Below are 20,948 nucleotides of genomic sequence, written 5' to 3'. Positions count from 1 at the left end.
TCTGGCTGAAAAAGGCAGGGTTCTGGAAGCCCAAACTGGCAGAGAAAGCGGGCTCAGAGGTAGTCTCAGCACATCAGGTGACAGTCCCAAGGGGTCTCTGTGACTGAACCCGTCACAGTTATGTTGACCGTAGGTTGTAAAAACACTCATGAAAGTTTGAGACTGCTGGTTGAGGAACAGCAGGGATGTCTGCCTGCTCTGTCATCAGGGCATCTTGGTCTGTCATAGTGCTTGGCATTATTTCCAACCTGACAGACAACGTACACAAATGGTTCATGGTACTAACTCCCAGGAAAGCCCAATCCTGTGAGGTGCTGAATACTGGAAACTGAGGGTACCTGGCACCTCATACGATGGGCCCCACAACCAACCCCAGGTCAGCAGAACACTGAAGCACATGTTTAGTTTTAAGCATGTCTTAAGTGCTTTGTTGACTTAAGCACTTTGTTGACTTAAGCACACACACAAGCGCTTTAATGAATCAGTGCCTGTCCACAAAAATGTCGTCAGATTGAATTCATTGTGTGATCCAGAATTGGACCAAGGCTTCCAAAAAACAAAACAAAAACACAACCCAAAAACAAAAGCAGGTCCACCATTTTAATTCCTTCCTCTGCTCTCAGTGTAATTCTTCATTAAACTAAAGTCCAGAAAGTAATCTTGCTAAGCAGACATATTCTTATTGCTTTCACAAGTCACGTTGTGTCTTAAGGTTTGCATTTTCTCCAATACCTATTACCAAGATGGCATAAAATAAGGGTATTGAAATGAAAGTGAGGGCATTCTCAGTGAGGGCACCCGTCAATTGGAAGTTTATGAAAAGCAACTACAAGCAAGGGCCTTGTACGTTCAATTAAACATTGCCATCACGGTTTAGCATTGGAACGAGAAGTTACAAGAACAAGATCATATCCTTTAAAAATAGACACTGCTGTAATTGGATTGGCTGGATTTTAATTTCTTCACTAATCTGGCTGTTGTTGGACTGGACACAGGCACTTAATGGGCAGGAGGCTTCATTAAATGCTAATCGTTTAAAAAGGGAGCCAGAAAAAACAGCAGGGACAACAATCTAAGGCTTGGGGTGGGAAATGGGATTATTCTGGGTGGCAGAATCATGTATGTATTAATTACCATTGGCTGGCGGAAATACTGAGAGTTTTTTAAACATTGCTAATCTTTAGATGTGACTTCACCTTATAAAGTAAAAACAGCTGATGATCCCAAGTCATTAACAGACCACTTGTATATTTCAGTTACAAATATATTTTAAAGCTGCCCTACAAGTTATTGTGTCTGTTTTGTTTTGTAAAGATTTACCATGACCTAAATTCATTGGTGCATTTGTTCAGCTACTTCTAGCATCAAACGTTGTAGAGGAGCTGCACTGCTGTGTGCTCGTGAGGTCATCAGGTGTAGTAAGGGAAATAAAGCCAGACGGGTCCTGGTAGGTAAATGAAAAAGGAACTAATTTAAAGTAAGCTTAAACATTAAAATGTGTGTTTGTGTTTAAATCTACACAAATACAATCTGCTGTTAATGATGTGGATTGTTAAGAATTGATTGTAAATTTTTAATATTTCACCTCACCTTTAAATGTAAAGTTTGAACCTGTTTCGAGAGTCGAGTTGTTAAAGCGATATGAACGGATTATAAAATCAAAGAAAAGCAATGCCATCTACAGGAGAAGCGTTGTCTTACAGAAAATCACTATCCAATCAGTGGCCCAGGCTCAAAGAAGAGGTGCAGTGCATGTAAAAGGATTGTATTTTGGGTTTACACTTTGTTGAAATGCACAGTACCATTCGGAGGGTAAACAATTCAGAGTCTCTCTCCATGACTAAATATAATTAAACATTTACAGTCCGATGCATATTATCTTGTTGCAAAGGATGTCGATAGCTACGCTAAAGCTATTGCTTTTACATTGTAAAATTATGCATCCAGCCACTGCTTTAGATCTAAGTATATTAAAGGTTTGCCCATCAACAGTAGCTAGAGGCACAATTTTAGGCCAGCCCAGTTGTTTGGCAAGATGCTGAGTGGATGGACACTTGAGTTTGAGCTGTGGGATTTCAGATTAGAGGAAATACTGTACTGGCTCCTATCCGCTGTGGAGCAGACTCTCAGCCTCATGGTGAGTAAAGGATGGAGGTGAGTGTTCACGTTGTCTGCGTTCTTTGATAGGCAGCATAGATGAATGTCTTGCCATCAGTTCAAAAACTAGAGACCAAACATGACTACTTCACACCCAATAAAACATGCAATGGAATGGAGGGGTCAGTAGTAAGCAAACTCCATGTCAGCAACAATTATAAACTCTTCCACTTCCCACAAAGGTTTAATGTCCTTTCACCCATGTGGAGCAGGGGCCAACTTAAACTCTTGATTACGATCATCTACCTTTTTATCCTCTTGGTGTAGGGAAGAATCCATATTTACAAGCACTGTGGGAATCATCCAATAGGCACCTTCCTCTCATCTTACCTGATATATCACACTTGTTTCCAGCAGATTGAACTGACACTGCACTAGTAAAAATGGGTCCAGCCACTGCAGCCCTGCCTACAGCTGAACTGGTAGATGACACCTAGTATATACAAGGTGCCCTTGCCAGCAGTGAGACACGTTTTTACCATTGTGTCAATTAAACCTGCTGAAAGTGAGTTTCAAGAAAGGGAATGCAGCACAAATGAGTCTGCCTTTCTGGGGAACCCACAGCAAGAGCCAGCCAACAACAGCAGAGTTACCAGTCCCCCACGCCACAGTTGCCGCAACAAGGCAACAACCAGCTGCCTTTTAGGGGGTATACTTTTCTGCCCCCTCTTGAGAAGTGCCTTTCTGAAAGCATCACCCCCAACTCATTTCTCCAGGAGGCAGGAGTTGGGAATAAAACAGCATTATGTCTAAGACTGGTCATTGACTCCAGATGGGTTAAAAAGTTTCCTCTACACAAAACTGAAGGAGTGTCAAGAAGCCATGCAAAGTAGCTGAGTTTTAACATCTCCCCCTCTTCCTGGGTGGAATCAGCTGTAGGTTACCATTTAAATAGCGTGGGGAGTATGAAAGGGCTTTCCCGCTCTCCTTAAAGGAGCACAACTCAGATATTAGAAACACACAGCTAAAAGAGTCCTGGTAGTGAAAAGAAGGTAATTGGACAGGTGGATTATAATTTACAGTAGCCACCGTAGTTCCTCCTAATAAAATTTTTAAAAAGCTGAACTCTTGTGATAAGAAAAATATTGAAAGTTTAAATCTCAAAGTCAAGAAGTTCGGTTACTTTACGTAGATACCCATGGTTGTTGGAAATACTGCTCCAAGGCCTACATTACAATGGAAACTCATTGGCCTGACAAATTACAGGGTAGCTGTGATGACTGAATACTTCTATGGGAGGCAAGGATAGGGAAGAAGCAACTATCCTTCCCCCAACAATCACTTCCCCATTAGCCTAGCCAGAGTAGGGAGGATTTTCACAGTGACTTAATTCTGCCCCCACTCAGCTCAATGGGAGCTTAAGGGTTTGTCTACACAAGAAAAATTTCCAGCATAGTTATCTATACTATAAAACTGCCCATGTGAATGCTTATTCTAGAAAAAGAGCGTTCACACAGAAAGTTATCAGTATAACTATAGTGGTATAATTACGTTGGTAGATTTCCCCATGTAGGTAAAACTGAAAAGTTATGAAATTGCTTGCACTATAGGTTAACAAAACAATTACATCTCAAGGGCAAACTCACAATTGCCTACTAAAACAAGAGTACAATCCATGTGGGCCATGCTTCAGAGCCAAAGACTATGCAGTGAAGTGAAAGGTTTACAAGGAATGCTATGAAGGGGCATTAAACAGAAGCCACAGTGCCAGAATTTAACAAACCGACTCAATAAATGCCTTGCCCTGTATTGTTAAACCTTAATCCCTACAAAGTAATCCATGGCTGGGGTTTAAGTAACATTCACTGGCACCAAACATATAAGCTTTTGAAGTTTGAAATATTGCCACATTTTGTAATATGTAACCGATATAAAATTATGGGACACACTCCGTACCTTATTCAAGTAGTCCCGTTGATCTCAAAGCAACCCCTCATAGATACAAGATGACACAATCTCGCCATATCTGATTAAACTATGGCACAGACGCAAGAAAAGGTTTTCTACCAAAATTAAATTTCATTAAATATTCATTTAGATGGACTGTAGCAATCAAAGCTGACCTGACTAGCGTATTACAAGGACTATTTTAAACTCACCAGAAAGTCAGATTTTGACATTTCAATTACTAACACTGGAAATAAATATACATACGGAGTTAAGGAGAACAATCTAGCATAGGTCAGGGGCCATCTTGTTGTTTGGGGTTTGCATCGTGCCTAGCACAATGGGGTGCTGGTGTATCACTGGGGCACTCGGAGACACCACTGCCATATAAATAATAATGTACAAACTGTAGCCAAGGATAAAAGGTATCCGGTATATTTAGTATATAGAAGTGAAATAAGTATTAATTAATATTGTAACACAAGGCCTACATGCCTCAGGCCTGTAAAATATTTAGCTTAGCCAAATTAGGCCTTAGGATAAGTTAATAATAAACATGCTGAGCTTGCGTCTAGGTTTGTGATACGCTGATGTTTCGAAAATAACTGCTGAGTGATAAGGTGAGGTAAATGCTAATGAGTAGGAGAGGAATTTACAAGTTAGCCTGTGCAAAGCAGGGAACCCCAAACACAGTGAGGTGTGGAAGTGCAAATAAGGAAAAGGGGTTAAAACCTTCATAAATACATCTGAACGCTAGTGGACATCAGCCTATCACGTCAGAAAAGCTGTCTCCTGGCTCGTGCGCCTTGGTGGGGGAAGACAACAAAATGATGACCACTAGTGGTGGTGATGATAGCGAGGATGAAGACTAACACTTCAGACTTTTCCGCAGAGCCTAATGTGGGTAATGCAAATACCATCATTCTGGATTGGCTGGTCTCTCCTTTACCAGACAGCAGTGTGTGTATTGTTTGGTTAGCTAATAGAAGTAATTAGTGTAGAAAAATCACTGTTGCATCTCTGTTGTGCACTATAGGGGAGGCTCTCTTCTACTGATAACCTCTCTACTACAGTCAATCTTGGGAGCTCAACTATCCCAGATTAAAGTAGGTGTAAACCTCCACCTTGAGGTGGGTAATTAGTTAAAGTAACCCATAACTATAGATAAGGCTAGAAAACTACGTGCAGAACAAAAGCTAACCAAGAATCATCTCAAGTACAAACTCTTTATGAAATATACATAGACATCTGCTCTCAAATTAAGACAAAATTCAAGATAAGGAGTTTCCTCTTCGGGAAAAGTGGGTGACCTTCAGCTTCCTGCATGCTCTCCTGTTCAGACAGGCTTTGTTATGGAACGCTCAGATCTGATTTATTTGACACTGTGTCTCTGATTCACCAGTGTGGCCCTCCCATCTATGCAGATGAATGGAACGTGACATCAATCTAGGTCACATTTCAGTCCCATTTTTAGCTCTCTCTTGGTGAGGCTGCTTTGTCAATATTAAAAAATCGAGTTTGTCCTCTAAGGCGGATACTGATTGTGGTTCTATAGCGACTGACCCACTTTCTTCTTATGTCTCATCCCCAATCCGCCATCTAGAAGAATTCTGTAGATGAGCCATGAACAGCTTTGGAGACAGGCTCTTTGAGTTAATTGACACTCACTCTCTTCTCTCCAGAGGATCAGTTAACATGGTCAAAGATCTCACGATGGGAAATTCTGTTAAAAAAAGATTTAAAACCTCAAACACAGGCTTTTAAATGGCCCACTTGTATTTAAACACTAGCTCTGGATATGTTCTGTCACTACACTCTGCACAATATATTCTCCATATTACATCATATAGAAAGAACATGATCTAGCTAACATGAACAAAGTCTCCAAGGACCTGATCCATAGACCAGCGTCAGTGCTAGGCTGTGCGTTAGAATGTTTGTCATTGCAACAAGTTTAACATAAAACTGTATTGAGTTCCTTCCCCTGACTCCTATGCTTCGCAAATGTCAGACAAATGCAGATGGTCTTAAGCATTATTCCTAAAGGGAACATCATGAAACTCATGGTAATGACTAGCTCTAATAGGTAATTCCAAGTTAGAAACCACGTATCCTTAAAGTTTCCAGTACAATGTTGTTACACCTAAGATATCCAACAGTAACTCAATTGTCCCATTGAGCAAAACAACATCCCCACATCAACTATTCATTTTTCTGTAGTGCTTTTTGGAGATGCACCCTTTTTTGAAGAGTTTAAGCAGTTTGCCCTTTTCCGATCTCCACTTTAAATGCTGGACCTATTGGTATAAGTGTACAAAAGGCCTAATTTCACACAGCCTTGTGACACTTTTCTGTTTCCAGCACTGAAGAAAGAGTAGGCGGCTAGGGCTCTGTTTCTGTAGGATACTTTTATCAAGTTGGAATTTGCTAGGTTTTGCAGTAAGAGATTACAAGATAGCATTTCAGAGGACAGACATTTTCAGGAGCTATAATGAAACTAGACTGCCTTATAGTTCACCATAAAAGCATCTGTACTATGCTTTTCAAGGTAAGTAAAATGTGGAAGATATTAACTAAAGCATTTTATTCCATGAGTGAACAACCCGGGGCTTGCCAGCTATTTTTTTCTTCCAAACAATAAAGAGACAACTTTACCATAAATCATAGGACTGGAAGAGACCTCTAGAGGCCATCTAGTCAAGTCCCCGGCACTTACGGCTGGACTAAGTATCATCCAGAAGACCATCCCTGACAGGTGTTTATCTAACCTGCTGCTCTTAAAAATCTCCAGAGGTTAAGAAGAACAATTTTTCTCCCTCTTCTTTGTAACAACCTTGTATATACTTGAAAAGATATCATGTCCCCTCTCAGTCTTCTCTTCTCCAGACTAAACAAACCCAATTTTTTCAATCTTCCCCCATAGGTCATGTTTTCTAGACCTTTAATCATTTTTGTTGCTCTTCTCTGGACTTTCTCCAATTTGTCCACATCCTTCCTGAAATGTGGTGCCTAGAACTGGACACAATCCTCCAGTTGAGGCCTAATCAGCGCAGAGTAGAGCGGAAGAATTACTTCTCGTGTCTTGCTTATAACACACCTGCTAATACATCCCAGAATGACGTTCGCTTATTTTGCAAGTGTAACACTTTTGACTCATATTTAGCTTGTGGTCCACTGTGACCCCCCAGATCCCTTTCCGCAGTACTCCTTCCTAGGCAGTCATTTCCCATTTTGTGTATGTGCAACTCACTGTTCCTTCCTAAATGGAATATTTTGCATTTGTCCTTATTGAATTTCATCCTATTTACTTCAGACCATTTCTCCAGTTTATCCAGATCATTCTGAATTTTAATCCTATCCTCCAAAGCACTTGCAACCCCTACCAGCTTGGTATCATCCACAAATTTTGTAAGATGAAGATATTGAACAGAACCGGACCCAAGACAAATCCCTGCAGGACCCCACTGATAAGCCCTTCCAACTTGATTGTGAACCACTGATAAACTACTCTCTGGGAACAGTTTTCCAACCAGTTATGCCTATCATCTTATAGTAGCTCCATCTAGGTTGTATTTCCCTAGTTTGCTTATGAGAAAGTCATGGGAGACAGTATCAAAAGTCAAGCTATAACACATCTATCGCTTCCTCCCATCCACAAGGCTTATTACCCTGTCAAAGAAACCTACTAGGTTGGTTTGACATGATTTGTGCTTGACAAATCCATGCTGTTACTTATCACCTTATTATCTTTTAGGTGTCTGCAAACTGATTGCTTAATTATTTGCTCATTATCTTTCCAGCTGAAGTTAAACTGACTGGCCTGTAATTCCCCGGGGTTGTCTTTATTTCCTTTTTATAGAATGGCACTATAACTTCCCTTTTCCAGTCCTCTGGAATCTCTCCCGTCTTCCGTGACTTTTCAAAGATAAAACGCTAATGGCTCAGGTATCTCCTCAGTCAGTTCCTTCAGTATTCTAGGATGTATTTCATCAGGCTCTGGTGACTTGAAGACATCTAACTTGTCTAAGTCATTTTTAACTTGTCCCTTCCCTATTTTAACCTCTGATCCTACCTCATTTTCCCCAGCATTCACTGTTAGACACCCAATTGCCACTAATTTGTTTTTTTTTGTTTTTTTAAAAAGGACTAAATCTGCAATTCTTTTTCTTCATAAATATTTCAACATCCAAGCTTCCTTTTAAAGCTGGTGTTGTTCAAGTGTATTTGCAGACTTGGGGCCTTATTTGATATCTATTTTTAAAACTTTTTATTTCACATTTAAGCTTGATGTTTTGGAAAGTTAAAGTCCCCGTATCTGGCACAATTAAAACAGCCCATTCAGACCCACCCTACACTACAAAATACAACACCAGGGAACCTGGTTCCAGTTAGCTTGTCCCCAGCCCGTTTACAAATGTAGGTCCAGTTCAGTTTGCAATGTGGATTGGAGGTTAACCTTGTTTCCTAACCAGTCTAAAGTCTTGCTCTTGGAATGTATAAATATACTAGTATGTATCTGTAACTGCTGCATACTGTAACGTTGGGAATGGTGGCTGAATATTTCTTCTGTCTCCTCACACTCACCCACCAGCTCAAATTATGCTAGGTAAACCACAGTTTTGTGAATTATTGACAATCTCCAATATGCCAATTAAAAATACCCTGCCATTTTTTTCCTCCGGATGTTCAAGATGTGAATGTCCTCACTCCGATACTCCTCATCGTGTTTCTCCAGTGGAACCTTTTCCAACTCAAAGTCCATCTGGAGCAGCTGTTATTAAAATATAAAAGGTAGTAAGCAAAATACTTCTAGCAATGTTGATATTTTAACATACCTTTAAGTGCATTCGTTTCATTGACGGTCCTAAAATATTCTGCATAAATCAGCTATGCTTCAGGAGGTAAGATAGCCCAAAGGATCCCTCTCTCCCACAAAAGTTTGTTGATTTAGGTAATTAACAATTTTATTTTTAACAACACTACGCAGCACAGTTATTTTAATTTTAACTTATCTGGTGCTAGCCCAGAGTCATACACCCGTCCCAAAATGTAAGAACCAACAGGAAAACCTAAAATCAATCAAAATAGTGTTTCAACTCCTCAAATCCCCAGTTCCTAAATTCCAGTTAAAAAGCTCTTCCACAAAAACTAAAGTACTAGGCCAAATCACATCATATCACCACCCATCCCTCTCCCAACCTCCCTAAATACCAGTGAAAAAAGATGGGCTTTGCAGCATGCTTGGGAAGTTAACAAATCTGGATTCTGGCAAGCCAAAGAAGGAACCTCATGCGACCACCTGACCCACTCTTGTTTATATTGTGAGAGCACTGGCTCCAGCACCAGCACTGATCTCAACTCTGGCAACATGGCAGTATTCCTCAGGTAACCAGGTTCCAAAGCATTCAAGATATTGTTAGGGCCACTAGCATGATATATACCCCAAAGCCAATGCAATTCTCAGAGTATTGGTAATGCTGGCATACACAGGCATTATTCAGAAGTCCTTGCCCTCTTCCCCAGCCCATATTAGGGCATTCTGTAGGTCCCAGTGTTCACATGGAACGGCTGCGCTTTGCAGATGCACGGCCAAATTTTGGACTGACTAGCATCTCCACAACTTCTGACTATTTGGCCTGCAGTACCTCAGGAGAATCCAGCTGTTACCCATGATTTGTTTTTTCCACCAGCAATGAAGTACTGCTGTGACAATGAGGTTCCCAGACCAAGATATAATTCCTCTATGCCACCTACTCGTGCTCTAATATTGACATACGGGGGAAAATATTGAATGTCTACACAGCAATTAAACACCCACGGCTGGCCCGTGTCAGCTGACTTGGGCTCACAGGGCTCAAGCTGCAAGTCTGTAAAATTACAGTGTAGACTTTCAGGCTTGGGCTAGAGCCCAAGCTCTGGGACCCTCCCACAGTGCGGGGTCCCAGAGCTCGGACTCCAGCCCAAGCCCAAACATCTACACTGCCGTTTTACAGCCCCACAGCCCAAGCCCTGTGAGCCCGAGTCAGCTGACACGGGCCAGCCGTGGGTGTTTAATTGCTGTGTAGACATACCCTGAGTGACTTAACAACTTAAACCCAAATTTCCAAGCTCATTTAGGCACTTCAGCTCCTAAATGCCACTGAATTTCAATAAAAAGAAAAGGAGTACTTGTGGCACCTTAGAGACTAACCAGTTTATTTGAGCATGAGCTTTCGTGAGCTACAGCTCACTTCATCCGATGAAGTGAGCTGTAGCTCACGAAAGCTCATGCTCAAATAAACTGGTTAGTCTCTAAGGTGCCACAAGTACTCCTTTTCTTTTTACGAATACAGACTAACACGGCTGTTACTCTGAAACTGAATTTCAATGAGACTTATGCTCCTAAACCATTTGTGAAAATGGAGCTTAGGCTCCTAAGTCCCACTGACACTTCTGAAAATTGTACTTATATTCTGAATATACCAAAAGCCTATACTTTCAAAAGAACATTTTGAAGAGATTTCTTTAAAAAAACTGAAAGGACTAATTTTGGATCTCTGAGACTCTGTTTGGGAACATCAAGCCAGCTGCAGGGGTGGCGGGGAATCAAAACGCTAATGTGCTCATGTCTACAAAAGTGACTGCATTATTCTTTTTGCAGATAGTGACCTATACATATGGTGCTCTTTCATTAATTTGTAAGATCTTTCAAGCAGCACAGACAACTATTTGACTTCCTTTGTGAGTCTGGTTTACTATGCTCACAATGAATGTGAATTATCAAAATCATCAATGCAGAACTAAGGTGTTAAAAAAAATTATTTTCCCCAAAAAGGAGGAGATTATTAAATAAATCAGAAAACACAATTTAAGCAACTGGTGATCAACTCCTTCCCTGCATCTGAAAAAGTGTTCTCATCCAAAGTCACATGAAATTTTCCCACAACAAACATACTTGACTTGTACTATGCATTGTACTTGTACAGAGACACAGAAGGGAACTGACCTGAGGATTTTAAGTGAATTACATTACACAGTCCTCATATACACAAAGCATGCGCGACGGCAAAGGACACTTACCTCAAAGTATTTTCTCTCTATTTCCGGGTTTTTACCCATAGTCCTTTGTTCGTAACAGCATATGATACAGGTATCAGGACCTGAAAGTTCTTTCAGGGTCTTCAGTAACGGCTCTAGTGACTGCCCAAAAGAGAACAAGTATTTGCCACTTAGACTTCAACGTTCACTTTATTACTACTACATTCTGTAACTAGAGACAGGTTTCACTGAACTGGACACTTTCTTATTTTACTTTTCAGACAGCGAGTTATATTTAGTACAGTGACTCGGACAAGTGACTTGTAGTTAGCAGAAAGGATAAATGGAAAAACAAGTTACAATATGAGATTGCTCAGAAAAAATGGCCTTTTACACGTTTTCCATGTATAGGTCAGTTTTATCTATAAGCCTCTATGTCTACATCATCTAAGCCAAGGATATACTACACTGCTAAAGTAGCTGTTTCCTTGAAATATGCCAGATTACTACTTCTTCACAGCAATACATTGGACTTACAGACATCTGTTTTCAAAAATTAAAAAATATTTAACCAGACTTAATTTTAAGATGTGACTTAGGGCTAGAGATTGTCCTTTAGGAAAAAAGGGCTCTGAGTTGTAGGGCCGAGGCTCTGGAGGCTGGTGAGAAAACTAAAAGGAGGGTCAGGAGGACTAGTTCCTAGAGACTGCTTCCCCCAACCCAGATCTTGTGCTAGCCTCAGCTCAGGTGTACCACAGGGAGAGAGTTCTGCAGAGGGGGATGGACCAGAAGGGCCACTTTCTGAAGCATGGTTTCTCCTCCCAACAGACCCATGGGGAATCCCTGAGGGAGATAATGCTGAGCCTTTCAGCATCATCTAATACAATGTCCACCGATACACAGTGAAACTCTCCAGTATCAGCTAGCAGTATTTTATTTCCCTAGAACTCCAAGGAAAAAAAAAATTGGGCACAATTCTGAACTACTGCTCTCAAAAGACCTGATTTAGGCCTCATACCACATGACCCTAAATGTCAGGTTTCAGAGTAACAGCCGTGTTAGTCTGTATTCGCAAAAGGAAAAGGAGTACTTGTGGCACCTTAGAGACTAACCAATTTATTTGAGCATCAGCTTTCGTGAGCTACAGCTCACTTCAAAGCTTATGCTCAAATAAATTGGTTAGTCTCTAAGGTGCCACAAGTACTCCTTTTCTTTTTTTGACCCTAAATGTGTTTGCTCATTTTTAAAACAACAGCTTTTAAAATTCATCATTCAATACTCAGCCACCAAGTAATGTTCTTCCGAGTCACATAGATTGAAAACTAGTGGCAATATTTATTTAAAGATTTTAATAGAAATTGCAGAGTCTCTCACACCAAATCCAAAATTCCCAGGTTCTTTCCAATCAAACTCATTATTTTTACAAAAAGAAAAGGAGTACTTGTGGCACCTTAGAGACTAACAAATTTATTTGAGCTTAAGCTTTCGTGAGCTACAGCTCACTCACAAAAGCTTATGCTCAAATAAATTGGTTAGTCTCTAAGGTGCCACAAGTCCTCCTTTTCTTTTTGCGAATACAGACTAACACGGCTGCTACTCTGAAACCTGTCATTATTTCTACAGTTCTCAAATAGTTACCTCCTCATAGTAAATGCAGTCTGCCATAAGTATATAATCTGGTGCAGGCAGAAATTCTTTTACATCTTCACCCCTAGAAAAAGTGAACAGGTAAATATAAAATGCAAACTTCAATTATACCAAAAAAAAAAAAAAAAAAAAAAAAAAAGTATGTTTTAAAAGTGTAACATTTAGTGCAAAATCTATTAAGACTTTGGGCTAAGTCCTCCACTACTTATTTCACTGTATATTTTAGGGGAATTTCCATTTTTACAAGTAATCTATCATACCACAATTTCCAAACATATTTGGCAGTTTAGCATCTGTTATCTCTTGCGTTGAACTTAGACTGTAAGCTCCTTGGGGTAAGGCTCTCCTTTTGTTGTGTTTGTACAGTACCCAGCCCAATGGGGTTCTGGTCTGTGATTAGGGCGCATAGGTGCTCTGATAAAACAAATATTTATTAACGTTCTACAGCAATTGCGTATAAGTTAAATATCAAGATTAAAAGATTATACAAACCATTTCAGTACCTTGGCTTGAACTGAGCCTGTGACAAGATGCTTGTTCTTTTCAATATTAACATTCAGCAAATCCTGAAGTTCCTCAAGGTCAGTGACCGTAACATCTGCCCTACAAAAGAAATATTTTTAATTCATACAAAGGAAGCCCCAGAAACACAAATTTAAGACTCCTTATTAATGTTTGAAAATAGACATATCTGTAACCTCTTTCATTCCTTTTGGAAAGCTACTGCAGACTAAAGTCATGACTAAATACGTGCTGAGTTACTTCAGCAATTCTCGCTCCTGTTCTGATGGAAAGACGACTTGGCTCACAAAATGCAACTTGCCATAAGAATTTAAGAGGGTTAGACCAAGAAACAGGATTCTACTACAACTCCTACAAAGTGGGATCCTTGTATAAAAACAGAGCGATATGTCCGCTGAAGGCCCCACCCATACTTTAAACTAAAGCACCCCCAGATGAGTTCCAGTGTAAATTTGCATAACTTCAGTTAAAGGCCCATCTTTAGAAATTGGCTCGGTTTTTGTTACTCTCTTTGCTGGTGGTCACTCAGCATAGTTTACGCTGCAAAAAAAAAAAAAAAGAAAGAAAAAGAAAACAACAACCCTACAGCATGGCCACGACCAGCCCAAGTCAGCTAACATGGGCTCACGGGGCTCGGGTGCAGGGCTAAAAATTGTCCGGGCTCGGGCTGGCACCCAGGCTCTGAGCCCCATGCCCCTTGCTAGATTTCAGAGCCCAAGCAGGAACGTCTACACTGCAATTTTTAGGCCCAAGTCAGTTGACTCAGGCTCTGAGACTTGCTGCCATGGGTTGGGTTTTTTTTAGAGCACAGATCTACCTTTTGGGAACACTTAAGCCCCAGTGGGTGGAACCCAGGCGTGCGACTAGGTGTTTCCAGGCCTGTGCTTGAGCCTCCACACTGAGCGGTAAACCTGGGTTGACAATACCGGACCTGGGTCTCACAGCTGTGCTTCGCACGTCCCCACCGCAGGACTCAGACCTTCTGACTCGGGTCTGCAGCTTGAGCTGCGTCCACACTCCAGAACGACAGGGCACAGACCCAGCACAGCAGGGCCCAGGGGATCCTAGCCCTGGGGGTGGGCTACCCCTCGCCCTGAGACTGACTCCTGCACAGACAGAAGGGGGGGCTCGGGCTCAAACCCGACTCACAGCCCCCAGCTGCGTGTGCGGCCTGGACATACCCTGAGGGCAGCCCCGACCTCGCGGATCAGCAGCGGGCACCCCCCCCTCACATTTTTTTTGGGGGGTGGGGGGGGTTAAGATCTAGCTCCCAGCGTTACAAGTGACCCCCCCCTTTAAAGGGGCGAGCTAACGCCCCAGATCCGACCCCCAGGACTCGGGGCTCGCTGGAGCTCGGATCCACCGCGGCAGCCCCAAAGCCCGGCCCGCCCCATCTCCCGCCCAGCCAGGCGAGCCCTACCCCAGCGTGGCCGCCATGAGGCCCACGGCGCCGGTGCCCGCGCCCAGCTCCAGCACGGCGCGGCGGCGCAGGGCCCCGGCCCCGCTCTCCAGGAACTTGGCCAGCACCAGGGCGGCGTCCCACACCACGCAGCCCACCCCGCCCGCGCCGCGCTGCTGCAGCCGCAGCGCCGAGCCGTCCCGCTTCTCCAGCGTCCGCACGAAGCCCGGCCCCGCCATGGCCGCGGCCCGGCTCCTCGCGGCGCAGGCCGCGGCCCGGCCCGGCGAAGCACCGCCCCCCTGAGCCGAGCCGAGCCGAGCCGAGCCGCCTCCCGCGGGCCGACGGCGCCCCCCGCCCACCACAGGGACGGTGCCCCCGGCCACCTTCTTCTTCTCCTCCTCCTCCTCCACCCCCCCACGCCCTTCTCCCCCACCACAGGGACGGTGCCCCCGGCCCCCCACGTCCTTCTCCTCCACCACAGGGACGGTGCCCCCAGCCACCTTCTTCTTCTCCTCCTCCTCCACGCCCTTCTCCCCCACCACAGGGACGGTGTCCCCGGCCCCCCACGTCCTTCTCCTCCACCACAGGGACGGTGCCCCCGGCCACCTTCTTCTTCTCCTCCTCCTCCTCCACCCCTCCACGCCCTTCTCCCCCACCACAGGAACGGTGCCCCCGGCCCCCCCGCCCACCGCCTTCTGCCCCACCACAGGGACGGTGCCCCCGGCCCCCCCGCCTTCTCCCCCACCACAGGGACGGTGCCCCCGGCCCCCCACGTCCTTCTCCTCCACCACAGGGACGGTGCCCCCGGCCCCCCTACGCCCTTCTTCCCCACCGCAGGGACGGTGCCCCTGGCCCCCCGCCCACCCCCTTCTCCCCCACCGCAGGAATGGTGCCCCCGGCCCCTGACTGTATCCCTAGGTCGTTCTCCCTCCCCTGGACTGTGCCCATCCGTGATGCCCACATTCCCTCCCCCTTGCTGTACCCCCAGCTGGTGCCCACCTGGCTCCCCCCCCAGCACCTATTCTCCCTGAGCATCCTGTCACCTCCCTGCCTGAGACAGGGTCTCCACCAGTTCCCGCCTCCCCCAACATCCGCCGGCATCCCCACCTCCCCTGCCAGATGGTGCCCAACATCCATCTCCCTCACCCCAGTGGCATCTCTATCCCTGCCAAACCATGCTCCTGTCCCCCCAGCGAATACCATGCCCCGGCCCCTTTACCCCACCGCCCTGCCCTGCACAGCAGCAGAGGCCCAGCTGGGGGGGAGGCTGTCGCACCCAGTTTTGAAACCATGGTCCCCCAGAAGACTTGGGAACGCACAGCAGCACTAGCCCACACCTGTCATGGATTTGGGCATCTCACAACCCGCTTGGTATTTTCCCTTGTCCCTTCACCGTGTGTCCGTCACACTGTGAGGCTTTGCTAGGCTGAAGCTCCTTTCCCTCCATCTTTCCAATTCTCTCCTCCCCTCCAATCTGCTAGCAATTGTTCTGCATGTGAGCATAAAAAGAGAGAGCAGCAAGACCATGCAACATTCAGACTTCATTCCAGTGGTTCTCAACCTGCGGCCCATGGGCCACTTGCAGCCCAGTCAGCACACAGCTGCCGCCCTTGTGACATCAGGGCCATACAGGTAGTATTTACCCACACTGATAAATAGGTTGAGAACTGTTGCTTTCGCTGCATATACTGTCCACAATCATCAAACGCTTCCTGAAAGTAGAGTTTTGTGAGGCAAGGGTTCCCAAACTGGTTCCTGAGTTTGATGTTCCATCAATTCTCATGGCACAATAGCTTTTTAAGAAGGTGATAACTGAGGCTCCTAAGCATGACCCCGTGCATAACTGTACTAGAAGGCCCCCTTTGGGAAGCTGTGTATCAGAACCTTTCCTCGGCTGACAGCCAAAGATCCAGAGCAGCTGTTACCTGGGGAAGCAGACCCCTGATTGAACCCGGGAGTAACATGACAGCTGGAGCAGAACTGCACCAAGTTAATTGCTATTTCTGGTTCTCCCAATTTGATAGAACTATGTATTGAGCACCAATAGTCTGCTCAGCCCTCTGCAATACAGAACCTACAGTAAACAGGCAAACCACACAATTCAGGAAAGGAAATGCCAAAGGAGGTGCTGACCATATTGTTTATTTACAATCCCACCAACAATGCAACAGTAGTCTACTCATCAGATTGATAGGTTTCAGAGTAGCAGCTGTGTTAGTCTGTATCCGTAAAAAGAACAGGAGGACTTGTGGCACCTTAGAGACTAACAAATTTATTTGAGCATTAGCTTTTGTGATTTACAGATTGATGTGGATTTTAAAGACGGACTTGAATGAGGAGTGGGTGGATGCTTGGCAGTGCAGGCTTTATAATGATAGCTTACGTCTGTCACGGTAACACACTGCAGTAGTGAAAACAAAATTTCCATAGGCAATTCTGTGCTGTACAAGTGACCATTTAATTAAAACATAGGAGTGTCCATCAGAATCTCTTGTTTACTGCAGCAGGTTTACATCTGCATCAAACATGGAATTGGTACCAGTAGTTGGACTCCATAGAACCTTGGGAGTGTCGTCCTGCCCCCTCTGAAGTGCAAGGGAGTTTTGCCATTGTCCTCAGTGGAAACAGGTTTGAGCCACAGGAAGTCCACCATTAAGAAGTGTGGAAGGGAAATATGTTTATCATCCAGACAAGATAAGCTAGAAATGCGACTGCAGCTTTGTTCTATATTTTTAGACAGTTTCACATGCATCCTGGAGAAACATAGACAAGCTCACCTTATCACGCAATTCATGCATTTATAGTTACAGTTTGTTAGACAAACCAAGATCAAAAAAAAGAAAAGGACTTTTGGCACCTTAGAGACTAACCAATTTATTTGAGCATAAGCTTTCGTGAGCTACAGCCCACTTCATCGGATGCATTCAGTGGAAAATACAGTGAGGAGATTTATATACACACAGAACATGAAAAAATGGGTGTTATCATACACACTGTAAGGAGAGCGATCACTTAAGATGAGCTATTACCAGCAGGAGGGGGAAGGGGGGAAGAAAACCTTTTGTAGTGATAATCAAAGTGGGCCATTTCCAGCAGTTAACAAGAACGTCTGAGGAACAGTGGCGGGGGGGGGGGAATAAACATGGGGAAATAGTTTTACTTTGAGTAATGACCCATCCACTCCCAGTCTCTATTCAAGCCTGAGTTAATTGTATCCAGTTTGCAAATTAATTCCAATTCAGCAGTCTCTTGTTGGAGTCTGTTTTTGAAGTCTTTTTGTTGTAATATAGCGACTTTTAGGTCTGTAATCGAGTGACCAGAGAGATTGAAGTGTTCTCCGACTGGCTTATGAATGTTCTAATTCTTGACATCTGATTTGTGTCCATTTATTCTTTTACATAGAGACTGTCCAGTTTGACCAATGTACATGGCAGAGGGGCCTTGCTGGCACATGATGGCATATATCACATTGGTAGATGTGCAGGTGAACGAGCCTCTGATAGTGTGGCTGATGTGATTAGGCCCTATGATGGTGTCCCTTGAATAGATATGTGGACACAGTTGGCAATGGGCTTTGTTGCAAGGATAGGTTCCTGGGTTAGTGGTTCTGTGGTGTGGTGTGTGGTTGCTGGTGAGTATTTGCTTCAGGTTGGGGGGCTGTCTGTAGGCAAGGACTGGCCTGTCTCCCAAGATTTGTGAAAGTGATGGGTCGTCCTTCAGGATAGGTTGTAGATCCAAAGCTTATGCTCAAATAAATTGGTTAGTCTCTAAGGTGCCACAAGTACTCCTTTTCTTTTTGCGAATACAGACTAACACGGCTGCTACTCTGAAACCAAGATCAGTAAATAATACATATTTACTTTCTCACCAACAGATGTCACTGTCTCAGAAGGAAAATAGAATTGTTCATTAAACCAACTAGAAATATTTAGGGCTGTCAAGCAATTAAAGAAAGGTGGGGTCTTTTGTGGTGTTTGTCCTTCCTTTTTATAGCTTCAGTCCTCCCGTTTGAAAAACATTTCCAGCTGGCTACCAGGAGACAAAAAGTCTATGTGGAAGGATGTTCCCTACTGCATTTTTCTCACCTGTTTGAGCTTCCCTTGTTCCCCCTTCCTGGTTGATTACTCTGTTTACTACTTAAATGCAAAGTAAGCTGAGCACACATTGCTTTGTGTAAGACAGACCTGTTTGCCAGCCACAGTTTGGAACATGTGTTAATAACACCATGCAGTGGAATTTTTCAGAGTAACAGCCATGTTAGTCTGTATTCGCAAAAAGAAAAGGAGTACTTGTGGCACCTTAGAGACTAACCAATTTATTTGAGCATAAGGTTTCGTGAGCTACAGCTCATTTCATCGGATGCATCGGATGCTGTAGCTCACGAAAGCTTATGCTCAGATAAATTGGTTAGTCTCTAAGGTGCCACAAGTACTCCTTTTCTTTTTACAGTGGAATTTGTTGCCACACATTTTATCAGGACACTATTGACCAGCAAATTATGAGTTTTCAGCTGATACCTTACAAGATATACTTTGTACAAAACAGGGCTGTCAAGCGACTAAAAAAATTAATCACACGATTTAAAAAATTAATTGCAATGAATCACACTGTTAAATAATAATAGAATACCATTTATGTAAATATTTTTGGATGTTTTCTACATTTTCAAATATATTGATTTCAATTACAACACAGAATACAAAAAGAAAAGGAGTACTTGTGGTACCTTAGAGACTAACAAATTTGTGGAACTCCTTTTCTTTTTGCGCATACAGACTAACACGGCTGCTACTCTGAAACAGAATACAAAGTGTACAGTGCTCACTTTATTTTTGATTACAAGTATTTGCACTGTAAAAAACCAAAAGAAATAGTATTTTCCAACTCACCTGATACAAGTACTGTAGTGCAAACTCTTTATCATGAAAGTTGAACTTACAAATGTAGAATTATGTACAAAAAAACTGCATTCAAAAATAAAACAATGTGAAATTGTAGAGCCTTCAAGTCCACTCAGTCCTACTTCTTGTTCAGCCAATCGCTCAGACACACAAGTTTGTTTACATTTGCAGGAGATAATGCTGACCGCTTCTTGTTTACAATGTCACCTGAAAGTAAGAACAGGTGTCCTCATGGCACTGTTATAGCCGGCGTTGCAAGATATTTTCGTGCCAGATGCGCTAAAGATTCATATGTCCCTTCATACTTCAACCACCATTCCAGGGGACACGCGTCCATGCTGATGACAGGTTCTGCTCAATAACAATTCAAAGCAGTGCGGACTGATGCATGTTCATTTTCATTATCTGAGTCAGATGCCACCAGCAGCAGGTTGATTTTCTTTTTTGGATGGTTTGGGTTCTGTAGTTTCCAAATAAGAGTGTTGCTCTTTTAAGACTTCTGGAAGCATGCGCCACACCTCGTCCTTCTCAGATTTTGGAAGGCACTTCAGATTCTTAAACCTTGGGTGGAGTGCTGTAGCTATCTTTAGAAATCTCACATTGGTACCTTCTTTGCATTTTGCCAAATCTGCAGTGAAAGTGTTCTTAAAATGAACAACGTGCTGGGTCATCATCCAAGACTGCTACAACATGAAATATATGGCAGAATGCAGGTAAAACAGAGCAGGAGACGTACAATTCTCCCCCAAGGAGTTCAGTCACAAATTTAATTCACTCATTTTTTTAATGAGCATCATCAGCATGGTCCACATGGAAGGATGTCCTCTGGAATGGTGGCCAAAGCATGAAGGGGCATACAAATGTTTAGCATATCTGGCACTTGAATACTTGCAATTTTGGCTACAAAATTGCCATGCAAACACTTGTTCCCATTTTCTGGTGACACTGTGAATAAGAAGAGGGAAGCATTATCTCCTGTAAACAAACTTGTTTGTCTGAGCGATTGGCTGAACAAAAAGTAGGACTGAGGGGACTTATAGGCTCTAAAACTTTACATTGTTTTAATTTTGAACGCAGTTACGTAACACACAAAAAATCTACATTTGTAAATTGCACTTTCTCGACAAAGAGATTGCACTACAGTACTTGTATGAGGTGAATTGAAAAATACTATTCTTTTGTTTATCCTTTTTACAGTGCAAATATTTTAATAAAAAACAACATACACTTTGATTTCAATTACAACACAGAATTCAATATATATGAAAATGTAGAAAAACAAGCGAAATATTTAATAAATCTCAATTGGTATTCTATTGTTTAACAGGTTTCAGAGTAACAGCCGTGTTAGTCTGTATTCGTAAAAAGAAAAGGAGTACTTGTGGCACCTTAGAGACTAACCAGTTTATTTGAGCATG

The 20,948-nt window shown here is 43.2% G+C and overlaps 1 protein-coding gene across 2 annotated transcripts; it reads right to left on the bottom strand.

Annotated features, from left to right (window-relative positions):
- Positions 1-5,256: 5,256 nt before the first annotated feature.
- On the bottom strand, positions 5,257-14,912 carry VCPKMT (valosin containing protein lysine methyltransferase). 2 transcript variants are annotated; one of them, XM_037901375.2, is made up of 6 exons: positions 14,651-14,912; positions 13,201-13,311; positions 12,700-12,772; positions 11,104-11,223; positions 8,706-8,815; positions 5,257-5,767 (listed from the first exon to the last, which is right to left on the bottom strand). In XM_037901375.2, exons 1-6 carry the CDS (start codon positions 14,866-14,868, stop codon positions 5,731-5,733), a joined length of 669 nt encoding a protein of 222 aa, XP_037757303.1. In that variant the 5' UTR covers positions 14,869-14,912; the 3' UTR covers positions 5,257-5,730. The 2 variants fall into 2 exon arrangements, with proteins under 2 accessions (XP_037757303.1, XP_037757304.1); XM_037901376.2 differs by having other exon boundaries at positions 8,711-8,815; positions 14,651-14,908.
- Between the last annotated feature and the right edge of the window lie 6,036 nt (positions 14,913-20,948).

The sequence above is a fragment of the Chelonia mydas genome, chromosome 6, assembly GCF_015237465.2.
Source record: "Chelonia mydas isolate rCheMyd1 chromosome 6, rCheMyd1.pri.v2, whole genome shotgun sequence".
NCBI lineage: Eukaryota > Metazoa > Chordata > Testudines > Cheloniidae > Chelonia > Chelonia mydas.
Note: the sequence above shows the minus strand (reverse complement) of the source record. Positions and strands in the feature narration are given on the sequence as shown.